Source organism: Triturus cristatus, chromosome 6 (assembly GCF_964204655.1).
Source record: "Triturus cristatus chromosome 6, aTriCri1.1, whole genome shotgun sequence".
NCBI classification, from domain to species: Eukaryota; Metazoa; Chordata; class Amphibia; order Caudata; family Salamandridae; genus Triturus; species Triturus cristatus.
Genome location: NC_140589.1, coordinates 223,284,202 through 223,303,854, shown reverse-complemented (window position 1 = coordinate 223,303,854; position 19,653 = coordinate 223,284,202). Strand labels below are relative to the sequence as shown.

The following is a 19,653-nucleotide window of genomic DNA, read 5'->3' as shown; positions in this document are numbered from 1 at the left end:
CCTGGGCTCGAGTCCGCGCAAAATAAAAACTTAAAAGAAAATTAAATAGTATCTGTAGTGTGATCCAAGAGGAGTGATAATATGAATGAATGGAATAGATGCATGAAACAATTAATGGCTGGTATGGTTGTGACTTAAATAGTTTGACCTCAGTGAGGAATTTATGATTTTCTTATTAAAGAAGGAATATACTAATACTTTAAAAACCTTAAGATAAAGGGATCTGCATGGTTCAACAAGTGGAAAGACCTATTAAGCAATTATAATTTTATTTCTTGTATAAAAAATAGAAGGCATTGTTGTCCAAGTAATCGATTGAAAGTTCAAAGCACTATCCAATACTATTTAGCTCACAATTTCAGTGTATTGCCAGCACTTCTGTTTTCATGAACCACAATAAACGTTGGACTATTACTCTCTCCCCTGGTCGCTGGGCATAGCGCTCCTTGAATATAGCATGTTACAACGCATGCTATTATATTGCGTTCTATTACAATGCGGTCATTACAACGACCGCGTTGTTACATCGCAAGTCATTAGATCGACTTGCTGAAAGGGGCGCGCTGGAGTTAGGAATAGTATAATTTACTATTCCAACTCCAGCGTGCGCAACAGTAGGGAAGGTGTTGGAATAGTAATTTATACTATTCCTTGGGTTAGAGCGCACCCTACAACAAGTCGATCTAATGACTTGCGATGTAAATGTATCACGTTCTAACAACGCGGTTGTTGTAACAACGAAGTTGTAAAAGTAGCGCAATGTAATCGCAGCGTTGTAAACGCTGTTTCTCCTGCTCCTTTCGCCTGCCCAGTAAAAGTGCATACATAACTGCATGTGAAACTGGTATCCTGATTTTTGTTGACCCAGCTGATGCTGTAATCTAGCAGGTGTGCTGATGACTAGGTATGTGAACGTTGACTAGGTATGTGAACGTTGACTAGGTATGTGAACGTTGCTTTCCAGTCCCGAAACTGCCCTCTTTAATGACATGGGCCACTGACCATGCCATGGGTTTTTGAGATCAAGCAGCGGGGGCGGCATGGCTGTATATTTGTGGGTTGACCATACAGAGCCATTGTTTAAAGCACGTAAGCAGAATTCCTTTTAGCTTTAAAAGCCAGACCCGTGCGTTCACATCCTGTGTGTGTTCAATGCGTTTGCATGTGGAGCTGGTGATAGCAAGACTCCGCGTTGTGGTAAGAGTATGATTGCTAAGGCCGAAGGGATTCATTTTGGACAGCCCCTAGTTTGATATGGTACAAGATGGAGGGTGAAATACAGCTTTCCCAGACAGTGGAAGTGTATTTCCTGCTCTCCTGGAGCTGAAGGGAGAACCAGCCGCTGAAGTAAGGGAGAATGGGAGACAAGGTTATCCTTCAAATTTCTATAAGAACGTTTTAGCAGGGAAATGCTGATTCCGGAGCGCTGCCGTTTGGCGGTTGGTGGGGGAAGATGAGGTAGTCAGCACATTCAAAGGTGAAGAACTTTATAGGCAGGGCCCATCATTTGTGTCTTTCCCTCATTGCTACTCCAGGTGGACCGATGACCACCAGGTGCAAAGTCTTCACTCTACACTTTGCCCATGTTTCGGGATACCCTGCCTTTGAGCCAGCATTATCCCCACTTGCTGTGAGAGCGGTCACCTTGCACAAATACGGTGTCTGAACTGCAGCCTGAACAGGACACTTCAAAGGGAACGGTGACCTCTATCTGATCCGCACATTTACCAATCAGTTGCATGAACCGAGCCATGAACTCCCACCGAAGCTGATTATTGTCCTAAATCTTACTGCAGTATTATGGCACTATAGTAGGTGGGGAGCAGCAGTCACATTAATAAACCATGGTTGCGGGCTTAAGTTTGCTAACATTTAACTCTTGGAGAAGGGGTTAGGGTTGCTTATGTCTAAACAACACTACAAAAGTTCTAGGGGACTTCTGCCTTTCTTGTGGGGTGATGGAGGGAGGTAAAAATCCTCTTGAGTCACTAGAGATACTTTCCTGGTCAGAATGAGGAAATCGATCAGTAAATGCTTGAGTGATGGGTGATATAGTTCTAGTACCAACAGATCAGTTGAGGATAAGGGGTAACAAGAGATCGCTGCTGGAATCCGTGCTCCGCTCATTGCTCTTGAGTGCATTTGTAGGTGACATTGCAGAGCATCTGGAAGGCCAGGAATGTCGCTTTGCATATGGAATTTATATCCAACCGGTGTTGGTGCACTAGAGAAAATGGGGAAAAATGAGGCCAGATTTAGAAGATCTGGACAAGAGGCCTTGGAGGCGGAAGGTTATGTGCGATCAAAGTAGGGAAGACCCGAGCATTGGAAATTGTCTAGGAATTAACTGTACTTTCTCCCATTTCCCCTTTTAAAAGGATTTATTAAAACAAACGCACAAATGTGGAATCATAGTACTTGTGATGTTGACGATTAAGATCATAATAGCATCTCTGCGGACCACATATTTCAATTATTGGCATTCCAGCATTTTTATTTACCATGTTGGCACAGTTGTAATATGGAAAGAGGATAATCTGAAACATCTGTGCTCTCTGGCTTGAGGTGCATGCCTGCTCTCAGAGCAAGATGTACAATGTTCCGAAATGTAAATGAAGATACAGTACTAAGATCTATAAATAATAATTGGCAAGAAAGTGTTGTTTCTGGAAGCCATACTAGATTAGAAATGTCATTGTCTATGGACTGGTGTATGGCAAATGAAAGACGGTCTACCTAGCTAGGGGATGCCCACGTAAATGGGAGCAGATCTGGTCCGGATGGCACTTCCACGAGGTTTGGACACTAATGCAGACTTGGGCTACAGTGATCACCGAGGGGGCTCCCCCTAATACATTGGAAAACTCCAGTTAAGGCGTGTGCTCTGTTTAATTTCTCCAAGTCATGATGCAGTAAACGTTAATCTGTAGGGGACCTTACCCCAGAGGTAACACACAAAATTGTTATACGATGTATGCGCTGCTCTATCTCTGCTGTTTAACAAATAGAATAAAAAGATTTTGGAAAAAAAAGATATTCTATTATCTACTACATAAAAAATCATAGACCAGGAAGTTTATTGTACTCGGTAGACCTAAAGTTAGTTCTTCATGTAGCGTCCCACTGAAATGTGATCATATAACACCTATGACTCCATGTCCGTCACGCTTTACAGTTCTGGAATTTATTTTTACCCATTATTGTTTTCCGGTGGGAGAATCCAGTGGGTTCAATTGTTGGAAACCAAGACTAGACCCAGAATGCATTGTTGTACTAACAGAAAATTCAATACTGCCAACTAGGTGTCATTTTCTGCAAAAATGTGCATGGTTCTTCCTCTTCGAGTGAGGTATGTTAAATGTGTTCATTTTTCTCCATAGCTTGAAGTTGAAATCCCAGCCCTTCCTGCGAACGCCAGCCAACCCTGTCTTAGTCCCGCTCCCAGCTCAAAGCCTACAGATGCCGTTGTACCCGTGGATCCTTCTCCCCTGGAAAAAAACAAGGGATTTTTCGTTGATGAGTCTGAACCTCTCCTGCGCTGTGATTCTACTTCCAGCGGCTCCTCCGCTCTCAGCCGAACAGGATCTTTTATTACCAAAGGTAAGATGATTGGCTTATTTTTGGTCAGTGTGGCGACTATTTTAAAGCTAGAGAGCGAACTCCATCGGCTTCTAAAAAAATAAGTTTTCCATGGCGTGTACCGAATGTTGCTTTGTACTGCGTTTCTCTCATATGAAACATTCAGTGCCATATACAATTTCTGCAGATGAAAAATTCTTTCATTGGGTACCACAGGATCCTTATTCCTTCCACAAGAATTGTATGTTCTCAACATATTGTCTATCACTCAATTCTAATCACCTCTCACACTTTACTACTTTGCAAACTCTCCGAGTAGTCCGTGTCTGTACTCGGTCACTGAAACAATTCTGTGCACCTTGATAGCTCTAAAGTAAATCACTCCCTCCCCCCAACATTTTTTCAGGGTTTTAAAATCTGAGAAAAAGATTTTAGTCTTTTGTTTTTTGGATGTACTGCTTTCAAACACTAAGGCACCAGCATAGTGCGCCTGCTCACACGGCCTAGGCCCGGGAGATGCAGTGAGTCGGAACTTAGGAGTGTGGTTTGAGGACAACCTTTCATTCTCTGTTCAAGTGAAAAAGATTTCAGGTAGCTGTTTTGGCCTCCTTAAAACACTTAGGAGTTTTCTTCCCCTCCTTCCTCAGTCTGCCAAAGAGACGGTCATTCGGGCACTAGTCCTATCTCGGTTGGATTATGCCAATGCCCTGTATATCGGTATCCCTGGCTCCTCTATGAACAGACTTGAGGAGATCCAGAACGCGGCTACTAGGCTGCTATTGGGAATCGCTAGGAGGAATAGTGTACGTGCTCATCTTCGCGCCCTTCATTGGCTGCCTGTGGCGGAAAGAGTCAAATTTAAATCGCTTGTGATCGCCCACCGTGCTTTGCACAATCTTGGGTCTATTTATTTACAGAAACGGTTTTCCTTTTATGTCCCGCCTAGACAACTGCGATCTTCGGCCCTTCTGCTGGCAAGGGTGCCTCGCTTTTGCCGCTGCAAAATAGGGAGCTGCTCTCTTTTTGCGTCAAAGCATCTCAGGCTTGGAATGCCCTTCCTTTTTTCTGCGCAATACCCAAGACCCGCTAGCATTTAAGAAACTATTGAAAACTCATCTGTTCCCGTAATTGTTGGCTTTCTGTCAGAAATCCCTCTTTGCTCCGCGCTGGGACACTCTTTGGAGTAGCTATTGCGCGTTATAAACGGAGTTAACATAACATAACATAACTGCAGTGCTTAAAACACTTTACTTATTGTAACTTCTGACTGCAGGACTTTAATTGTCTTTAGTAGCGTTCAGGTTGGTTGATGTGAATTTGTTCTTTCCTGGTGTTGCCGACGTGTATATTTCATCTTACGCTAGATATGATCCTAGCCATCACTCTGCTTGAGCATTTCCATTTTTTTGAGGTGCACCAGGTAATTTCAGTTATGAAGCTTTTTACAACTTTGATTCAGGTTTCACCGTGGTCTTGTACTAAAAGTACTGCTGTGCAAAAGTAGAACAGATTTTTAGTTATGGTTTTGACTTTATATTTGGAATGAATAGACTGCAGTATTACCAATACTTGAGTCGTCGCTGCAGTGTAAGGTTGGCACCACCACTTTCTTGATCTGATCGAGAAGAGAGATGAACTTGTCTTGGTTAAGGCACGGGATACTCACTCCCATTGAAGGGGGGTGATGGTCCAGGATCAGCGCATCAGTGGAGAGTGCTTTGTACCCCTATTCGGATGATCTGTTTTGGAGCTATTGAATTTTGGGAATGTTCAGCTGGCTGTTCTTTGATGACTCTTCAACAGCCTCACTGATGGGTGTAACATTAGTTGGAGAGTGTAAGGTAACTTTAGTTTCATGCACGTGAAGGCACTCGTGGGTGTCCATGGTATATCTGCCTAATTGAGTTTGCTTCTCTAAAGCAAATCATTTTACTTTGGCTTTTATTAACTCGGAACTGCAAGCACTGCAGACCCTCGTTTATTTGTATTTGTTTGTGGTTTTTATAGCGCTCCTTGACTGAAACACATTAGTGAGCTTTGCAGAGAACGCAAACCTTTACAGAAGAGCCAGCAGCAATGTAAGCTGAGGAAAAGTAATGAGTCAAAGAGACTTATTCAGGGTGCCAAGAGCAGTATGATCCACAATAGGGAATAGAAGGGACAGCTACAGGAAAGGTATTTTAACCAGGATGGAATCTGTTGAAGGGTATGGTTTAATGGTGGGTTGGTTCATTTGGGTATTGATAGAGGAGGTGTGTTTTCCATTGTTTCCGAAATGTCAGAAGCATGTGTGGCTTTTTTAGATCTCCGAGGTGGGAGTTCCAGAAGTGAGCTGCTGTGCCGTGAAGGCTTTCTTTTGTACTTGAGGGGTTTTTAAATTGCGTTTTTTCTTGGAGTAGTGAGATTCTGTGGCCTCCTGAGATATTGAGGAGTTAAGCGCCAGGCACAGCGGACATTTGAGATGGTTTGCTTTGTAGGTGAGACATCAGATTTTCAATTTTATCCTCACACTGGTTGGGCTCCATTGCCGTTCCTTGAGGATGGGTGTGATGTGCTTGCATTGGTGTGTTTAAGACAAGATGTGAATACTTACACAAAATACTGCTTTGATGGTGACCAGTAACAAATCTGAGATATCAGCAACGACTGCATATATGTAATCAAGACCAGAGAGAACTGAAGCACGTGCAGGAGGTTTGTACAGAGGAGTTTTAGCGGTAGTTAGATGAAGTTTTGGTGAGTTTGTTAAAGTGTAGGATAAAAATTCGAGAAGAGTCTGGGGTGAAATGTAGCGATTATACTTAATGTGTTATGAATATACTGTTGACCGTATTGTCCATCAGCACTGTACGTGCTGGTGCACACGCTGCAATGTTAAGCCCCTCATTCCACAGGCACCCTGCTTTTTCCAGACTAAAAGAATGCAGGAATTACTACACCCTGCAAAACCTGCAGGTAAAACCTAGTAGAATTTACGTGGGTAAAATCCACAATATTCCGAGTCGTGCATCAAAGAACATGGAAAATACACTCTGTACTAATGCGCTAACCCACACGTGCAACACGAAACAATGTGGTAGCACCACTCCTGGTAAATACTGTATCACTAAGTATCGGTATTTACTGAGTGTGGTATTCTATGCACCAAAAATGGACCAGTTAACTGAGGCCCTAAGTCTTTAGAAGCAGCGATACAAGTGAAAGTGAGAAGAGGTGGGGGGGAGAAGAGCAGGAAAAAAGGACAGTAGTTACTCACTAAGCCTGAGCATTAAATTCTGCTCTGTTTGCAGAGTTTTTCCCACTCCGCGCAGCGCACAGAGTTCTGAAAAACAGAGTGTTTTCCTCGCTCGCCAACGTTAAGTTGGCGAGCGGGGAAAATCTTACTCGAGACCACTTTCCGGCAAGATTTCTCAACACGGGTGGTTGCAGATGGGCGCTTCTGCTCGCATTGAAAAACCTTCCGTTCACGTTGAGGAAGCTGCCGCTCGAGTAGAACATCTATTCGATCAGCAGAAAGAAGCAGTGCCCTGTTGCTATGCACATGGTTCAGTTCGCACTGATATTTTCCAGTGCGGGACAAACACCAGGTGCTAAAAATCAGCGCGAATAGCGTGCCCCAACGCACTCCACCAATTGCGGAACTCCCTGAACTCCACTCAGGCTTATTTCTCACAGTAACAAGTTTATCCTGCACTCTCCATTCTCTCAGCAGCACATTCATATTGTGTTTGTTTCAACAGAAAAGAAAGACACCGTGTTGCGTCAGGTCCGCCTGGATCCCTGCGACTTGCAGCCCATATTTGACGACATGCTCCACATCCTGAACCCCGAGGAGCTGCACGTGATTGAAGCCATCCCTCAAGCCGAGGACAAGCTGGACAGGCTCTTCGAGATCGCGGGGGTGAAGAGCCAAGAGGCTAGCCAGACGCTCCTGGACTCCGTGTACTGCCACCTCCCGGACCTGCTGTGATCGCCCTCTCTGCACAGGCTGAGCATGGCTGGCTAGGCACGTCTTAAGGATGAGTGATACATTATGCAGGAAGGCATTTTGTGAACACATGGGCCAGTATATTACTTTTTTGTTTTTTAGGAACTTTTTTTTTTTTCTTCTTTTTCCCTCCTTTTTTTTTTTGTTGCGAAAAAAGGTGGCAAATAAAATCAAGCACTTTTCAGAATTGGTGCAGCACTCTTCAATGGAAATGAACCTTTAAGCGAATGTTCCTTTTACTCATTCCACTTATTGTAAGCACTTTACGTGGAGCACCTACGCCAGGAAGAATCTGCTCCATCTAGAGCATGGACTTCGGAGTGCACCTTAAAGTAATCCCGAATCCAGTCTGATCAGCTCTCATCTAATTTCAAATAACTACTTGGTGCCATTTATTGATCCCAAATCACGCCCCACCCCGTTATTCTTGGCGTTAAGTAGGCATTTCTGAACTGGAGTTACTCCTTTCTTTTACAGAGTTGGTAATTCCCCATGAGCTGCTGGTATTTTTCTTGTATTTTATGGTTCCTAACTGGAAAACATTTACTTAAGCTTATTTCATTATTACATAAAATGCAGTTCTGCTGGTTAGGAGACCCATTGCATTGTCATTGCAAACATTGCCCTCAGAGGGTGCTCTGTCCATGTCAATGAGTGTCATTGTAGCTGGTGTTTGATTGGTTGTGATGTCATTGACTAGGGGCGCATTATTCAGCGGCGCATCTTTCACTTTCAGTGGCATCAAACGGTAAACTAAGTGTAAAGAAATCCTCTTAGCAGTTAATTGAAAAACGACACCTGGATATTCTGAAAGAAATCTGAGCTCACCTTACTGTCTTGAAATACTTTGGCAAAATGACCACCTCATCAGAAGACTTGCACCTTTAATCTTAATAAAAAAACAATGTTTGATTATTATGTTGGGGACATATGCTTTTTAAAAAACAAAACAAAATGTGTTCTTTATTATTACTGTTGTAACATCTGCCAGTTTTACCAATCACGTCTCTTTCCACTAACCTTCGTTTTTCAAAACCTTTTAGGCATTTAACTACTAAGTCTGCTGTCTTTTATTTTTTGAACCGCTAATGGCGGGGAGTACATTTTTTCAGCTGGATTACGCCAGCATAGGTGCAAATTAAAAGGCTGCATTTTCTTTTATTTTCTGCCAACCAGGAAATGCACATCTGTTTCTTTGCCTCATAGCTGTTGTAATAAATTTATACACTGATGGTCATAACGAGGTCGGTGAAGTTGTTAGTTACAGTATGTCACTGCACATGAACTAAAAGTATCAAAGTTGTATCAGAAGAGGGAGAGGAGTTGGCCTAACGGCTAGGGTGGTCGACCTCGAATCTGGGGAACCGTGTTCGAGTCTTGGCTATGACGCTGAACATCCTGTGATTCTGGGCAAATCACTTAATCTCCCCATGCCTAACAAAAATGAATGTGTCCTCATGTAACGCAACTGGTACGATGTATAGCGCTCTGATACCCGATACCGAGTCAAGTTTGTGCTATATAAAACACCGTAAAAAAAGAAGACTTCCATTGGAAGACGCACACACTCCAAAGATCTCAGTTAGACAAAGCCTGATTTTAGAGAACAAACTAACAAAGTTGGAAACCCTGCCACTAATCTGGTTCCTGCAACCACTGACTTCTCAAATCATGTTTAAAGGGACCATGCACCTGAAGTAGCCCTCCTTAAGAGAGTGGTTTTCAATTCTACTTTTGACGAGCATCCTTTTCCACAAACAATGAAATCATCTCATAACGTGGTAGTTCCCAGTGATCGTAAAATTGAAGCTAACTATTGTATTGTTTATCACACAAATTCAGTCACCAAAATACAAACTGAAATCTGGCCCTTGTCCATGAAATGATTAGATCTGTCAGGTCAGTGGAGAAATCGGAGTTTGTTACTTTAAGACATGAATTTACCATTACCTATCGATTGCGGATTCTCATCCAGGTCTGTAAGTTAAGGGACACACCAGACATTGTATTAAGTCTACATCCTGAGAGGGTATTTGTTAACCTTCAGAGGAGGCGACTCTGCTAAAGTCCTAAAACTAAGGGTCTTTGAAGGCTGATTCTGAAGGGCATTCCATGGCTCACAGGCGCAGATTGTCACTTGTGCCATTATTTTGAGCACCATAGATGGACAAAAAGGAAACCTAATAATGCAGCCCGTTTTCGTTATTGTTCAACATTACCTGTAAGCCCTTCGCCCTTGCCATCTGACAGAGAATACAAAGGCATGCAAATTGGCATGCATGAATTCTAAACTTTGCTTGTTCCAGAATAGATCATTTAAATAAACTTTTTTAATCTGATCGATCCCACATTCTTGATCACTGTGTTGATTTTAGTTAGTTTGCGGTATACAAGATAAGTTGGTTGATATAATAAATCACAGCCTTGTCCCAAGCTAACATTGGAGGAGTTCTGGTCAGATGGAGTTTTGAAAGAGGTACTGTAAAATATCAGTTCTGAGAATTATGTTCTACAAGAACATATCAGATGTGATGGGCCTTAAAATAAATCACATTAAAATACAACTACGATTGGCCTTTGCTTGGTAAGATAATTTGGACCTATCTTGAGGCCGCAATGAACACATAGAAGATGTCTACACCATCTTCGTTTGTGCATGCGATTTGTTCAAGTATCTCCTACTTAGCTTTGATTAGCTGAATAGGAACCGGATATGAGGGGGGCGACAAGAAGCCAGCTCTCTGAGCGATAAACGAATCACCACTAAGCCTTCATAATGCATTAAACAATGAATTGGCACATTAACCACGTTGAGTAGACCTAAAACAGTATTCAGTGTGGATGAATTACCAGTTCAACGAGTCTTATGTGCTGATACTAGTTTGCCCCAAATCACCACCTAGCAAAATCACAAAGTGACACAATCTGTGAGGCAAGGATGTGAAATATTGATTTGAACTTTCACAAATCTGCAGACACGCAGAGAAAATCTCTGATCAAGAAAAACCATAATACTGCTTTGGAAGAGCTGGCATCACTTTGACTTTTAGCCCAACAGCTAGAGGGTCGACCTGGAAGCTGGGGAACCGGGTTCAAATCTCAGCAGGGATTCTGGGCAAATCACTTAATCTACCCATGCCTAACAAAATGAATGGGTCCATCTAAAAAAAAAATATGTATATGGAATTCAGAAACAAAATGGCAAGTTTGACAAATCATGAAAGATGTGCCCTTCCTTAGGTATAATTTTGGAACTATCCGAGAATAGCTGCAATGTTATATCAAAAGGAGTATGCAGAAAATCATTTCCACATAGGCGCCCTTCAGTCATAGACCACAATAAATGTAGCAGAAGTCATAGCAATATTTTAACCACCTTGCCTCGAGGGTAAAATCCCAGATGAGACATAGGAGCAGGATTCTTCACATGTCCGTAGTGTAGTGCTTGGCATCAATAATATATTTATTGTCGCAATATTGTAACCTGTTAATTAATCAGTGCTGAACAGGTCATATTGAATACTGTTCATGTTTAAAAAAAATCATGTTCATGAAGAACCCAGTCAGTTGTGTTCACTCTCTACAAGGCAAGAACGAATGGGCACCTGACTGTGATAATGTCCAAGTGTCCACTTACGATGGCAAGAGACTGCAAAGTCGTTGAGGCTAGGCGCAGATTTTCCCTTTACTTGTTTTGTTATTCTCAATTATGCAGACCATTTAGTAGGAGGTTCTGACGTAAAGCAAGTTCTCAAGAAAGAATTTGTGCTTATTCTAAAAAAATATAAAAAAAATTCAAACCATAAGGTCATTAAAACATAAAACTAAGAAAAGCAATCACCTTTACAGGGCCAATTGATCAGTGGTGGTTCAGCACTCAAGATTAGTGGTTGTGTTAAGTAAAATGCATTTAAGTTTCAGCATAAACTTTAATTCTGACCACAACAGCAGCGTTCATAACAAATTAGCACCCAACATGTAATTAATACATATAGAGAAGAGTTCTTTGTTCAGTCTTTCTTTATTTGTTTTCTTCTATAAAAAGTGCGCCAATGAGTAATAGCCACAGTAGACAACGCGTTTCGTCCAATGAGGACTTCTTCAGGGCTCAGGACTTATTCACGAACATCACTAATTCCTCAGACAATGTTGACATTTGAACGGTCCAAACGTTGTCATTTTGTTCAGTGCGACAGTTGGAATAAGTTTGTCCCCCTAAGGAAATGCATTTGTGGCATCTACTTCTTACAGGACCATCAGTATATAAATTAAGATTGATGGAAAGAGATTTGGATTAGGAAAATCAGCAGAATTGAATACATTAGTAGTAAGAGAGACTATTTTGGATTTTTGTTAATTCATATGTCCCCATTAATAACCGTATCTTGCAGGGACTGTGGCTGTAGCCTGCTGCTGGATGTACAGCATGTGGTGGAGCCATTTAACTCATTACTGTTGTGGGGAAAGAGCAGCATCCCGGTGCTTGGCTTTGGACTTTAAAACAGGACCGTACCGATGTTGAGACCTGTGGAACTATGCCTTTAAGACTGCTTTGATCTTAATATTACTGTAATGATTGTCTTATTCTTATTGAAATACAGGTGTGGCCATTAGGTATGAAAGGTTTTGCATTGTCTTGATGTTTTTTTAGTCCTACTGTATTTATTTAACGTCTGCTCTGAAATATTACGGAAATATTACTCTTGTCTTTGATATACTAGCATCTATTATGCTCCCACTATGAACAGATTCTGTAATGCTCAGTTTTAAATTGTACAATGTAAAGTTGTTATGCGTGGCATTGGGAAAAAACGCACACAAATACTGATGCTAAAAAGCATTGCCTTCCAGTCTACTAATTTATTAATAAATAAGTGTTTGTTACTTAGAATGCTGTGGCGTATTAGTAAAAAAAAAATGCCAATTTATTTGTGCAGTGGACATCTTGAGACCTTCGCTTCAGTAATTCCCTTCTACCGTGTGGAGGTTTGTTTGCATACAATATTCGACTCAGAACACGTTAAGGAAAAAATCAGCCCACCCTGTTTGGTCTGTCCCGACATTTCAGAAGGTGTCTGACTTTTTAGTGGCTCCAAAAAATCCCCAGAAGTTTTAAAGCAAATCTATATTCATCAAAGACTTCCATGTACACTGTCCTTTTTGTCTAACCTTTTGGGCTGTCTCTGGACATAAATCAGCATGGGTAGGCACAATAGATTGCCTGTTATCAAAAATAACCTATTTTTACTTTTTTTCCAAATGGAGAAGCCCCTTCTTTCGGAAGTGTAGGGTGTTCCATACATTCACTTACTCAGATCATCTTTGGAGCACATTTGCAGAAGATTGCAGGGGATTCTAGAGTGGGGCATGGCATGTAAAATGTTTGTGCATGCAAATGTATGGCCACTCCTCTTTCTGACACACCTACTTTCACACTCCTAACTGCAAGTGTCCGACTGTGGAAAATCCCACATAATTACATCATTGTTCAAAAATATCTGCAGATAGAGATTCTGTGAAATTATGGCTACAAATGTGTCTTGTGCACTTAAAATGAACAAAAGGGGGCCCGAAGGTTTACTAATCCAACGCTCTGAAGGACAGATGAGTAGTTGTTTTAGGTCCATTGAAATGAAAATTTTCAATGCTGAACACAGCACTTAAAGAGAGTACAGGCGCTTTATGAGCTATATTTCAGATAGTCACTCAATGAAGGAGGGCTACGCACTTACACAGTTTCATAGAATGCATCAAAGACCTTTGCTTATATGTTGTACCATAGACTTCTTAAACCCCAAAATAGGTCTGTGAAAATAGACTCAATCCATTCATTTAAGAGTTTTTGACTTCATCAGCACAACCCTATAAAAGGTGTCACGCTTCTTCATATAGACTGTTTTTGCTTGACAAATCAATAGAGCTCACCGGTGCTTGTGTATTCTATTAATATAAATACATCGAAATATATAACAAAATGGGAGAGAACAATAGTTCTAAAACACAAACGGAATACTTTTGTCCTGGTAATTCAGGTTTAACCCTTCAGCAGTGTTGAAGTCTTGTGTGTCCACTTAAACTAAGCCAACCTTTTGACACTTGTTTATGTGTTGTGTTGGTTTTATTGAGCTTAAATATAGCGGTACGTTGTTGTTTGCTGCACTGGACCCTGCCGGGGAGGCCAAGTTTCAAACCCCCGGCTGAGTTGCTGCTAGGAGTCTACTTGGCACCCACCCGATTTAAAGCATCAGTGAGGTGAGATGAGAAATCTGAGAACTGTGACGGCCATTACAAGCGCACAGGGCTGCAAAATGTTGGATCAGTTGAGGTTTTTAATAGGCGTGCCCAAGTAGATAGCATTGCAATCATTTTAATGCGATGAATTAATTGAGTTGAGGATTGCAATATTTTGGACTGGAGTAAACGGATAAAGCACACAGATGGTTTAAGTAGTGTAGCTAAAATGTGCAAGATCTGGTCACCGCCGGTACTAGACCCCCTCCCCCCCCTAAAACATCCAGGTTTAAGCTCTGCCACTCCTGTTGTGAACAGATGTCCATTACAGACCCCACGGGGTCTGTCTTTGTGTTTGGGGCTGATACAAAACTCAGTCGTGCAAAAAGCTCAGCCTCGTACTCACCAGAGTGATAAAGTAGAGGAAAGAGCTTGGGGCTCGGCCCCATTATAGGTCACAGTCATGGCTCTCCTTCCTTTAAATCTTTGAACGAGAAGGGAATAAAACACTAAAGAGAAGACATGGCAACTCCTCTCCCTAACACAACTCCAGCTCAAGAGGTAGATCCCCCTCGATTCTCTCCACCGCCAGTGGAGTTGTCCTCAGAGCCACCATTGGTTATGTCGGAAGAGCTTCTGCCAAAGCCAGCCGGCCCGCACTGATTCCAGTTGCCCTGAACCCCCCTGCTGGCTCTGGCCTTGGTTTCCTGTCCAGCATTGATTACTGCCCCTACCCGGGTGACCTGGAATTTCTGTCACTAGATGCGGATCCAGAAGGCTCTGTAGGTTGATTTATCCACCAGAAGAAAAAGTTACTTATCTTCTGTAACAATCATTATGAACGCTATCTTCAGACTCCTCACCGATGATGCCCTCTTCCCTGTTCTGGAGTATGCCCATTGACCTCTGAACATTTATACGGTTCCAGTGTTGTTCTGTTGCACTGTATATTCCCATTCTATCTGCAGCTGTCCTCATCTCTGTCTCTAATGGACAAAAATAGACACGGAACTAATGTCAGGGTATGAGGGGGGAGCTGTATTGCTCCAGATATGTCACATCTGCATTGCAACTGATGCCAGGAAGAAGCCGGCACCACCTACGGGTGTGGGCGAGTGATGGCTACGTTTCCTGATCCGGTCTGGAGCCTGTGGGTATTGAAAGGACAAGTATCTGTAGGTCAATACAGTATCCACCAGAAAGAGTGTTACCGAAGATAAGTACATTTCTCTTTCTTTTCATAAAATAACTCTCAAGCAGGACTTGCTGGTGCCAGGATATCGTTAAGTGTCATTGTAGAGTTGGGAGCAAAGATGTGTAATGCTGTGTTTGATGTTGGGGATCGTTTGATTTTCTATATAGAACCATCAGCAAAAAAGGTGAAGTCATCAGGCCCATCTCTCACGAGATGCACTGCTTTGCTAATGTTGAGCATTTCCAAATGATTGGTAATTCTAATTAAATAGGGGAAAGCTATACATCATTCCCTTGATCTGGAGGTATAATTCAAATGATGTTTCGATCTCTTGAGGCAAAAAAGATATTGCAGCATTTATTCTGCAAGTGATACCTCATTTAACATAATTTGGAAAATGTATTTTTATAGAAATAGTCTTTGTTTGATTGCAAATCGATTCTATCGACCATAGCACATTTGCAAGACGTAAAAGGAATATTTACACCAAACCGATTAAAAACAAAATAAATGCACCACATATTATTGTCTGCACATGAAGAACTTTGATTGTTTTCAATATCCTGCAATCAGAAACATAAAACCTTATTTTATTTTTGAGCCACTAATTCATGACTAACTAGCAATCCGTCCCAGTACACCTCCGACATAAATTCGTTTTCCGCTCTTTCTCTCTGCCTACTAGCCACAATGACCCTGAACAAAACACTGATGGCGAAAAACCTGAGTGTGGCGTGATGCATTTAATTCTTTCTAATTTCATTCCGCTCTTCACTAGTGCCACTCACCTAAATAATATTTCATTTTTTACATTTCAAGTTCTTAAAAATTTCTTCGTCTGTCCTCCCTTTAAGCAAACGTACAGGGAGCAAAAGCAGAAGAAATTGAAGAGAAAAATGAGCCATCTTAAAGTATTTTAGATGGCTAAAAGCATGTGCTGTTCAGCATAATTGGTCTATCCACTTCTCCAATGTGTCAACTTGTTCTTTGGCTATGCCCTCCTTGGGTTCTGTGTATGCTTTCAAAGCTTTCATGTGCCTTTTATGGCTGGTGTAACCTTTTTGAGCATAGCATCACCCCACCCACCCACTATATGTTTACCCACACATTTCCCATCCCCTGGTGACATTTGGGAGTTGTTAACAAATACAGGTGCATTTCCTGCTATTTAAAGGAGTCTTTTGAACAGGGGTTTCCGCTCTGCAGATTTCACAGGATATGCCGTGGCTGATTCCTGGGGTAAGTGATCTAGGTTTGGTGCAAGTAGTTACTGCTTTCCTGCCCTATGACTGGGCCTCAACTGTTGAGGGTCCTATCTGCAGCCTTCAACATGATTCTGTTAAAGTGAGTGGGATTGGTAGCCGTAGAGCTGGCATTAACACTTACCCTACGTCAGTCACATTATATTGTCTGATCGTTTTTTATCGATTGAGTTTGCATCTGGTCATCTCCCTAATACCCGATAACTATCCATCTTTTTGGGAGCATGGATTTGTCTAGCTAGGCTCTCTTTGTTGTGTGATCCCCCTTTCTGTACTAACCATGCCATGCTACTCGGAGAGGTGCCCTGCTAACAGCCCAGTCTAAAGCATAATGCATAAATATACTCCTTCCCCACCTATAGGGCCCTATGCGGATATTTCCACGGTTGTCAAACCTTAACACGGGATTGGGACCTCAATCACATTTTTGTTTAACTGCAACCAATCAGCAGCAGGCAATCCTAAGCAGTTTCCTCCTTTCCTGCCAAATCTCCTTTCTACTGACCCCACTGTGCCAAAATCCATCATTTCCCGTTACCATCAAAATAGAATAGTGGATTCACCACATGTGACCTTAATAGGGGTTACACTGTACCAGAACCAACAGCAAATGTGTCCTCCCAGATGCTTGTCTTTTGTAAATTATTTAAGGATCCCTCCAACATCCAGGTCCTCAAACATTTTCTGTACCCCAGAAAGATTTTGAAGAGTGGGGTGTAAGTTATACTACCCAAACTTACCCTTCAGCTCAAGTCAAAGATGTAGTTATGGTAATACATGTTCAGCTTTGTATGCCAAAGAAAGTCCTCCAAAAAATGTGTAATCCGTGTGAGTGGATCAGTGTGGTATGCCTCCATTATTGCAACTGAATCCTTAAAGAGCTGAAACGGGGCCTCACCATAAGGAGAGGGCAATACTTAACATACACTAAAATATGTAGTTTATATAAATGCCTTCTGCTTAGAAAAAGCCTTGGCTACATTGAGTAGGCTTTTGACTCTTCACCATCTTTAATCTTCTGGTAATTTAATTTTCTGATAATCTGGCGAATAGAGTCAAAGCGAATGAAACTCGAGTTGTGCAGGAAGCATCTCACTGACATTACGTCAAACATCCTCCAGGATACAAAGAACCTATTCTATATGAAACTCTTGAATACTAACGATTTCTAACATTCTTTTAACTGTATTTAACTAACAACAAGCTTGGTGCCTCAGAACTGCCAGGTGAAATAGATCTCCACATTTCCCGGCACAATCTGACTATGCAGGATCTCAGCTCTACATTTTTCCTACTTCTCTTGCATTACCTACCCATCCCATCGATGCCAATTAACCCCCCCCCCTCATGTGAAAAACCACAGAAGAAAGACAAGACCCCAGGAAAAACTCACAGTTCTAGACCTCGAGAGGAGATGCCGTTTAAGGCCACAGAGTGCTGCACAATACTTGGGAATGTTTACGATATTGCAGAGCTGTGGAGGATTGATTTTATGTTAAGCCCAAGGTTGTGGAGCAATGGCAGTGTTTACCTGAGGACAATATATTTTTTGTAGAGGTGAGTCTCCAGTCCTTCTAAAATTGGAGTAGCGTTAGGGCTAGTAAGATCTGCATAAGAATAGGATTCCATATCACAAAACATATTGGGTAATACATTTTCATCTAATCTGCTACTTCCTGTAATGTTTTTTTTATATGCTCAACAAGTCTGTGGTGTAATGGCATTCATTCACTTTGAAGGTGACACTGGCAAACTGAGGCAATCATGGTTAATCAGTTTGGGGATGATTCCGCCATGTGTCTTAAACGCCCATCAGCCATTCTAGGTCATATGCAACACTTCTCGTACCTGAGGTTGGAGTTGATGATGCCAAAGAGCATGCTATTCTTCTTTTTAAATAAACCTGGGATAGTACTAGGATGGTGGTTCTTCAGTCTGGTTCTGGGAGGAATGCCTTGACCTGCCAGAGTAGGGACAGCTGATGGCATGCTGTATTTGTCTCCTTTATGATGTCTAGAGTTGAAGACTGTATTGATGCGAAGGCCAAGTAAATTCCCACTGATGGTTGAGAAATGTAACTCTCGTTAATTTATATTCATCGACAATTATTGCAATTCTTTTAGTTGGTTTAGAACGAGGTTATATAGAGCAGTCAAACCCAAAATTATTAATTTGACATTTATGCTGCTGGCGGTCAGATCAGCATAGTTACAGTTTTGCAGTGGGAATCTTTTCTGGATACACACACTGTGCATTACTTCCTTATCTGTTGGTAGGGTAAAGAATTATCTTCTTTCTAGTCTTTATTTTTCCCCTTGGGGCATCATTGTCTATCATTTGGTGCTATATTTCTCCGCACATGACGTCAGGCATACTCCCTAGAAGCCCCTCTGTGTGGTCACCATCTTTATATTCTTTCTTTCCATCTTTGGGTCTGGAACCAATGTCGAGAGCTAAGGAGCTGTAGATCAGACTCATTTAGAAAAAACTTGACAAGAAAACAAAATAAACTAAAGAAACCTAGGGCCTGCAACAGACATCTATGGAAGTGACAAAAACGGAGGAAATTGGATTTTGTGTTTTTCTCCGTGCAAGGACCTAAGAACATGGGCAAGAGAATGCTCAATCGAAGATATTGAGGTTGGTCCATACACCATTTGATTTCTGTCTAAAGTGCCTCCAGAGGGTTTGGGAGGTAGTGGGCATGGAGAAGATTACGGCAGGCCTCACCCGTACACTACCCAGATTTGATAAAACATGGGGCACCACCATTGAATATCTATCTTCCGAATTCATGGAACTCACTTGCCTGAGATATCTAAGGGTCCTCAGACTCCTCAATGCGACTCTCCCCAACGACGGTCATACCCACACAGGATAGACTGTTCCCCCCTGTGGTTTGACTCTCACACAATTGGGATATAGACCACCTCTAGATATCTGACTCCCATCTTTTCTATTTCTTTACTTTCTTCATGCATGATGTTACGTATTCTTCATCACTCCCTACCGGCCAATGGATGTAGGTGGTGGCTTTTGTTGATTTGTGCACTCTAAAAATTAATAAAAAAGATGTAAACCATAAAGTACCTCCAGAAAGACAGGCATACGGTTCGTAATCTTTGCCATGGAAACGCAGCTTGGAAGAGTGTGATGCATTTGCAGAGTTCCTGTCTTAGATCTTTAACATCAAGTAGAAACAAAGGTAGGCACACTATGCAGTGACTCGGTCACAACATAAACAACTCTTCCTATCTAATGGCTTCGAGGACCTCAACAAAACTGAAGTGGTGCAGTGGAAAGGATCTTTTGCTGAGGATGTGGCAGTTAAGGCCAAAAAAAGAGTAGGTATGGAAGAGGACACTGAAGGAAGGAGAGCAGAATAGGGGCCAGGTAAC

The 19,653-nt window shown here is 41.9% G+C and overlaps 1 protein-coding gene across 1 annotated transcript in view; it reads left to right on the top strand.

The window, feature by feature from the left end:
* The window catches only part of TNFRSF21 (TNF receptor superfamily member 21), a 183,092-nt gene extending 170,634 nt beyond the window's left edge, over positions 1–12,458 (top strand). Inside the window, exons 5-6 of the mRNA XM_085610577.1 lie at positions 3,381–3,600; positions 7,320–12,458. Coding sequence (XP_085466703.1) covers positions 3,381–3,600; positions 7,320–7,549 — 450 coding nt within the window. The 3' untranslated portion in view covers positions 7,550–12,458. The remainder of the gene's footprint in view (positions 1–3,380; positions 3,601–7,319) is intronic.
* Positions 12,459–19,653: the final 7,195 nt, after the last annotated feature.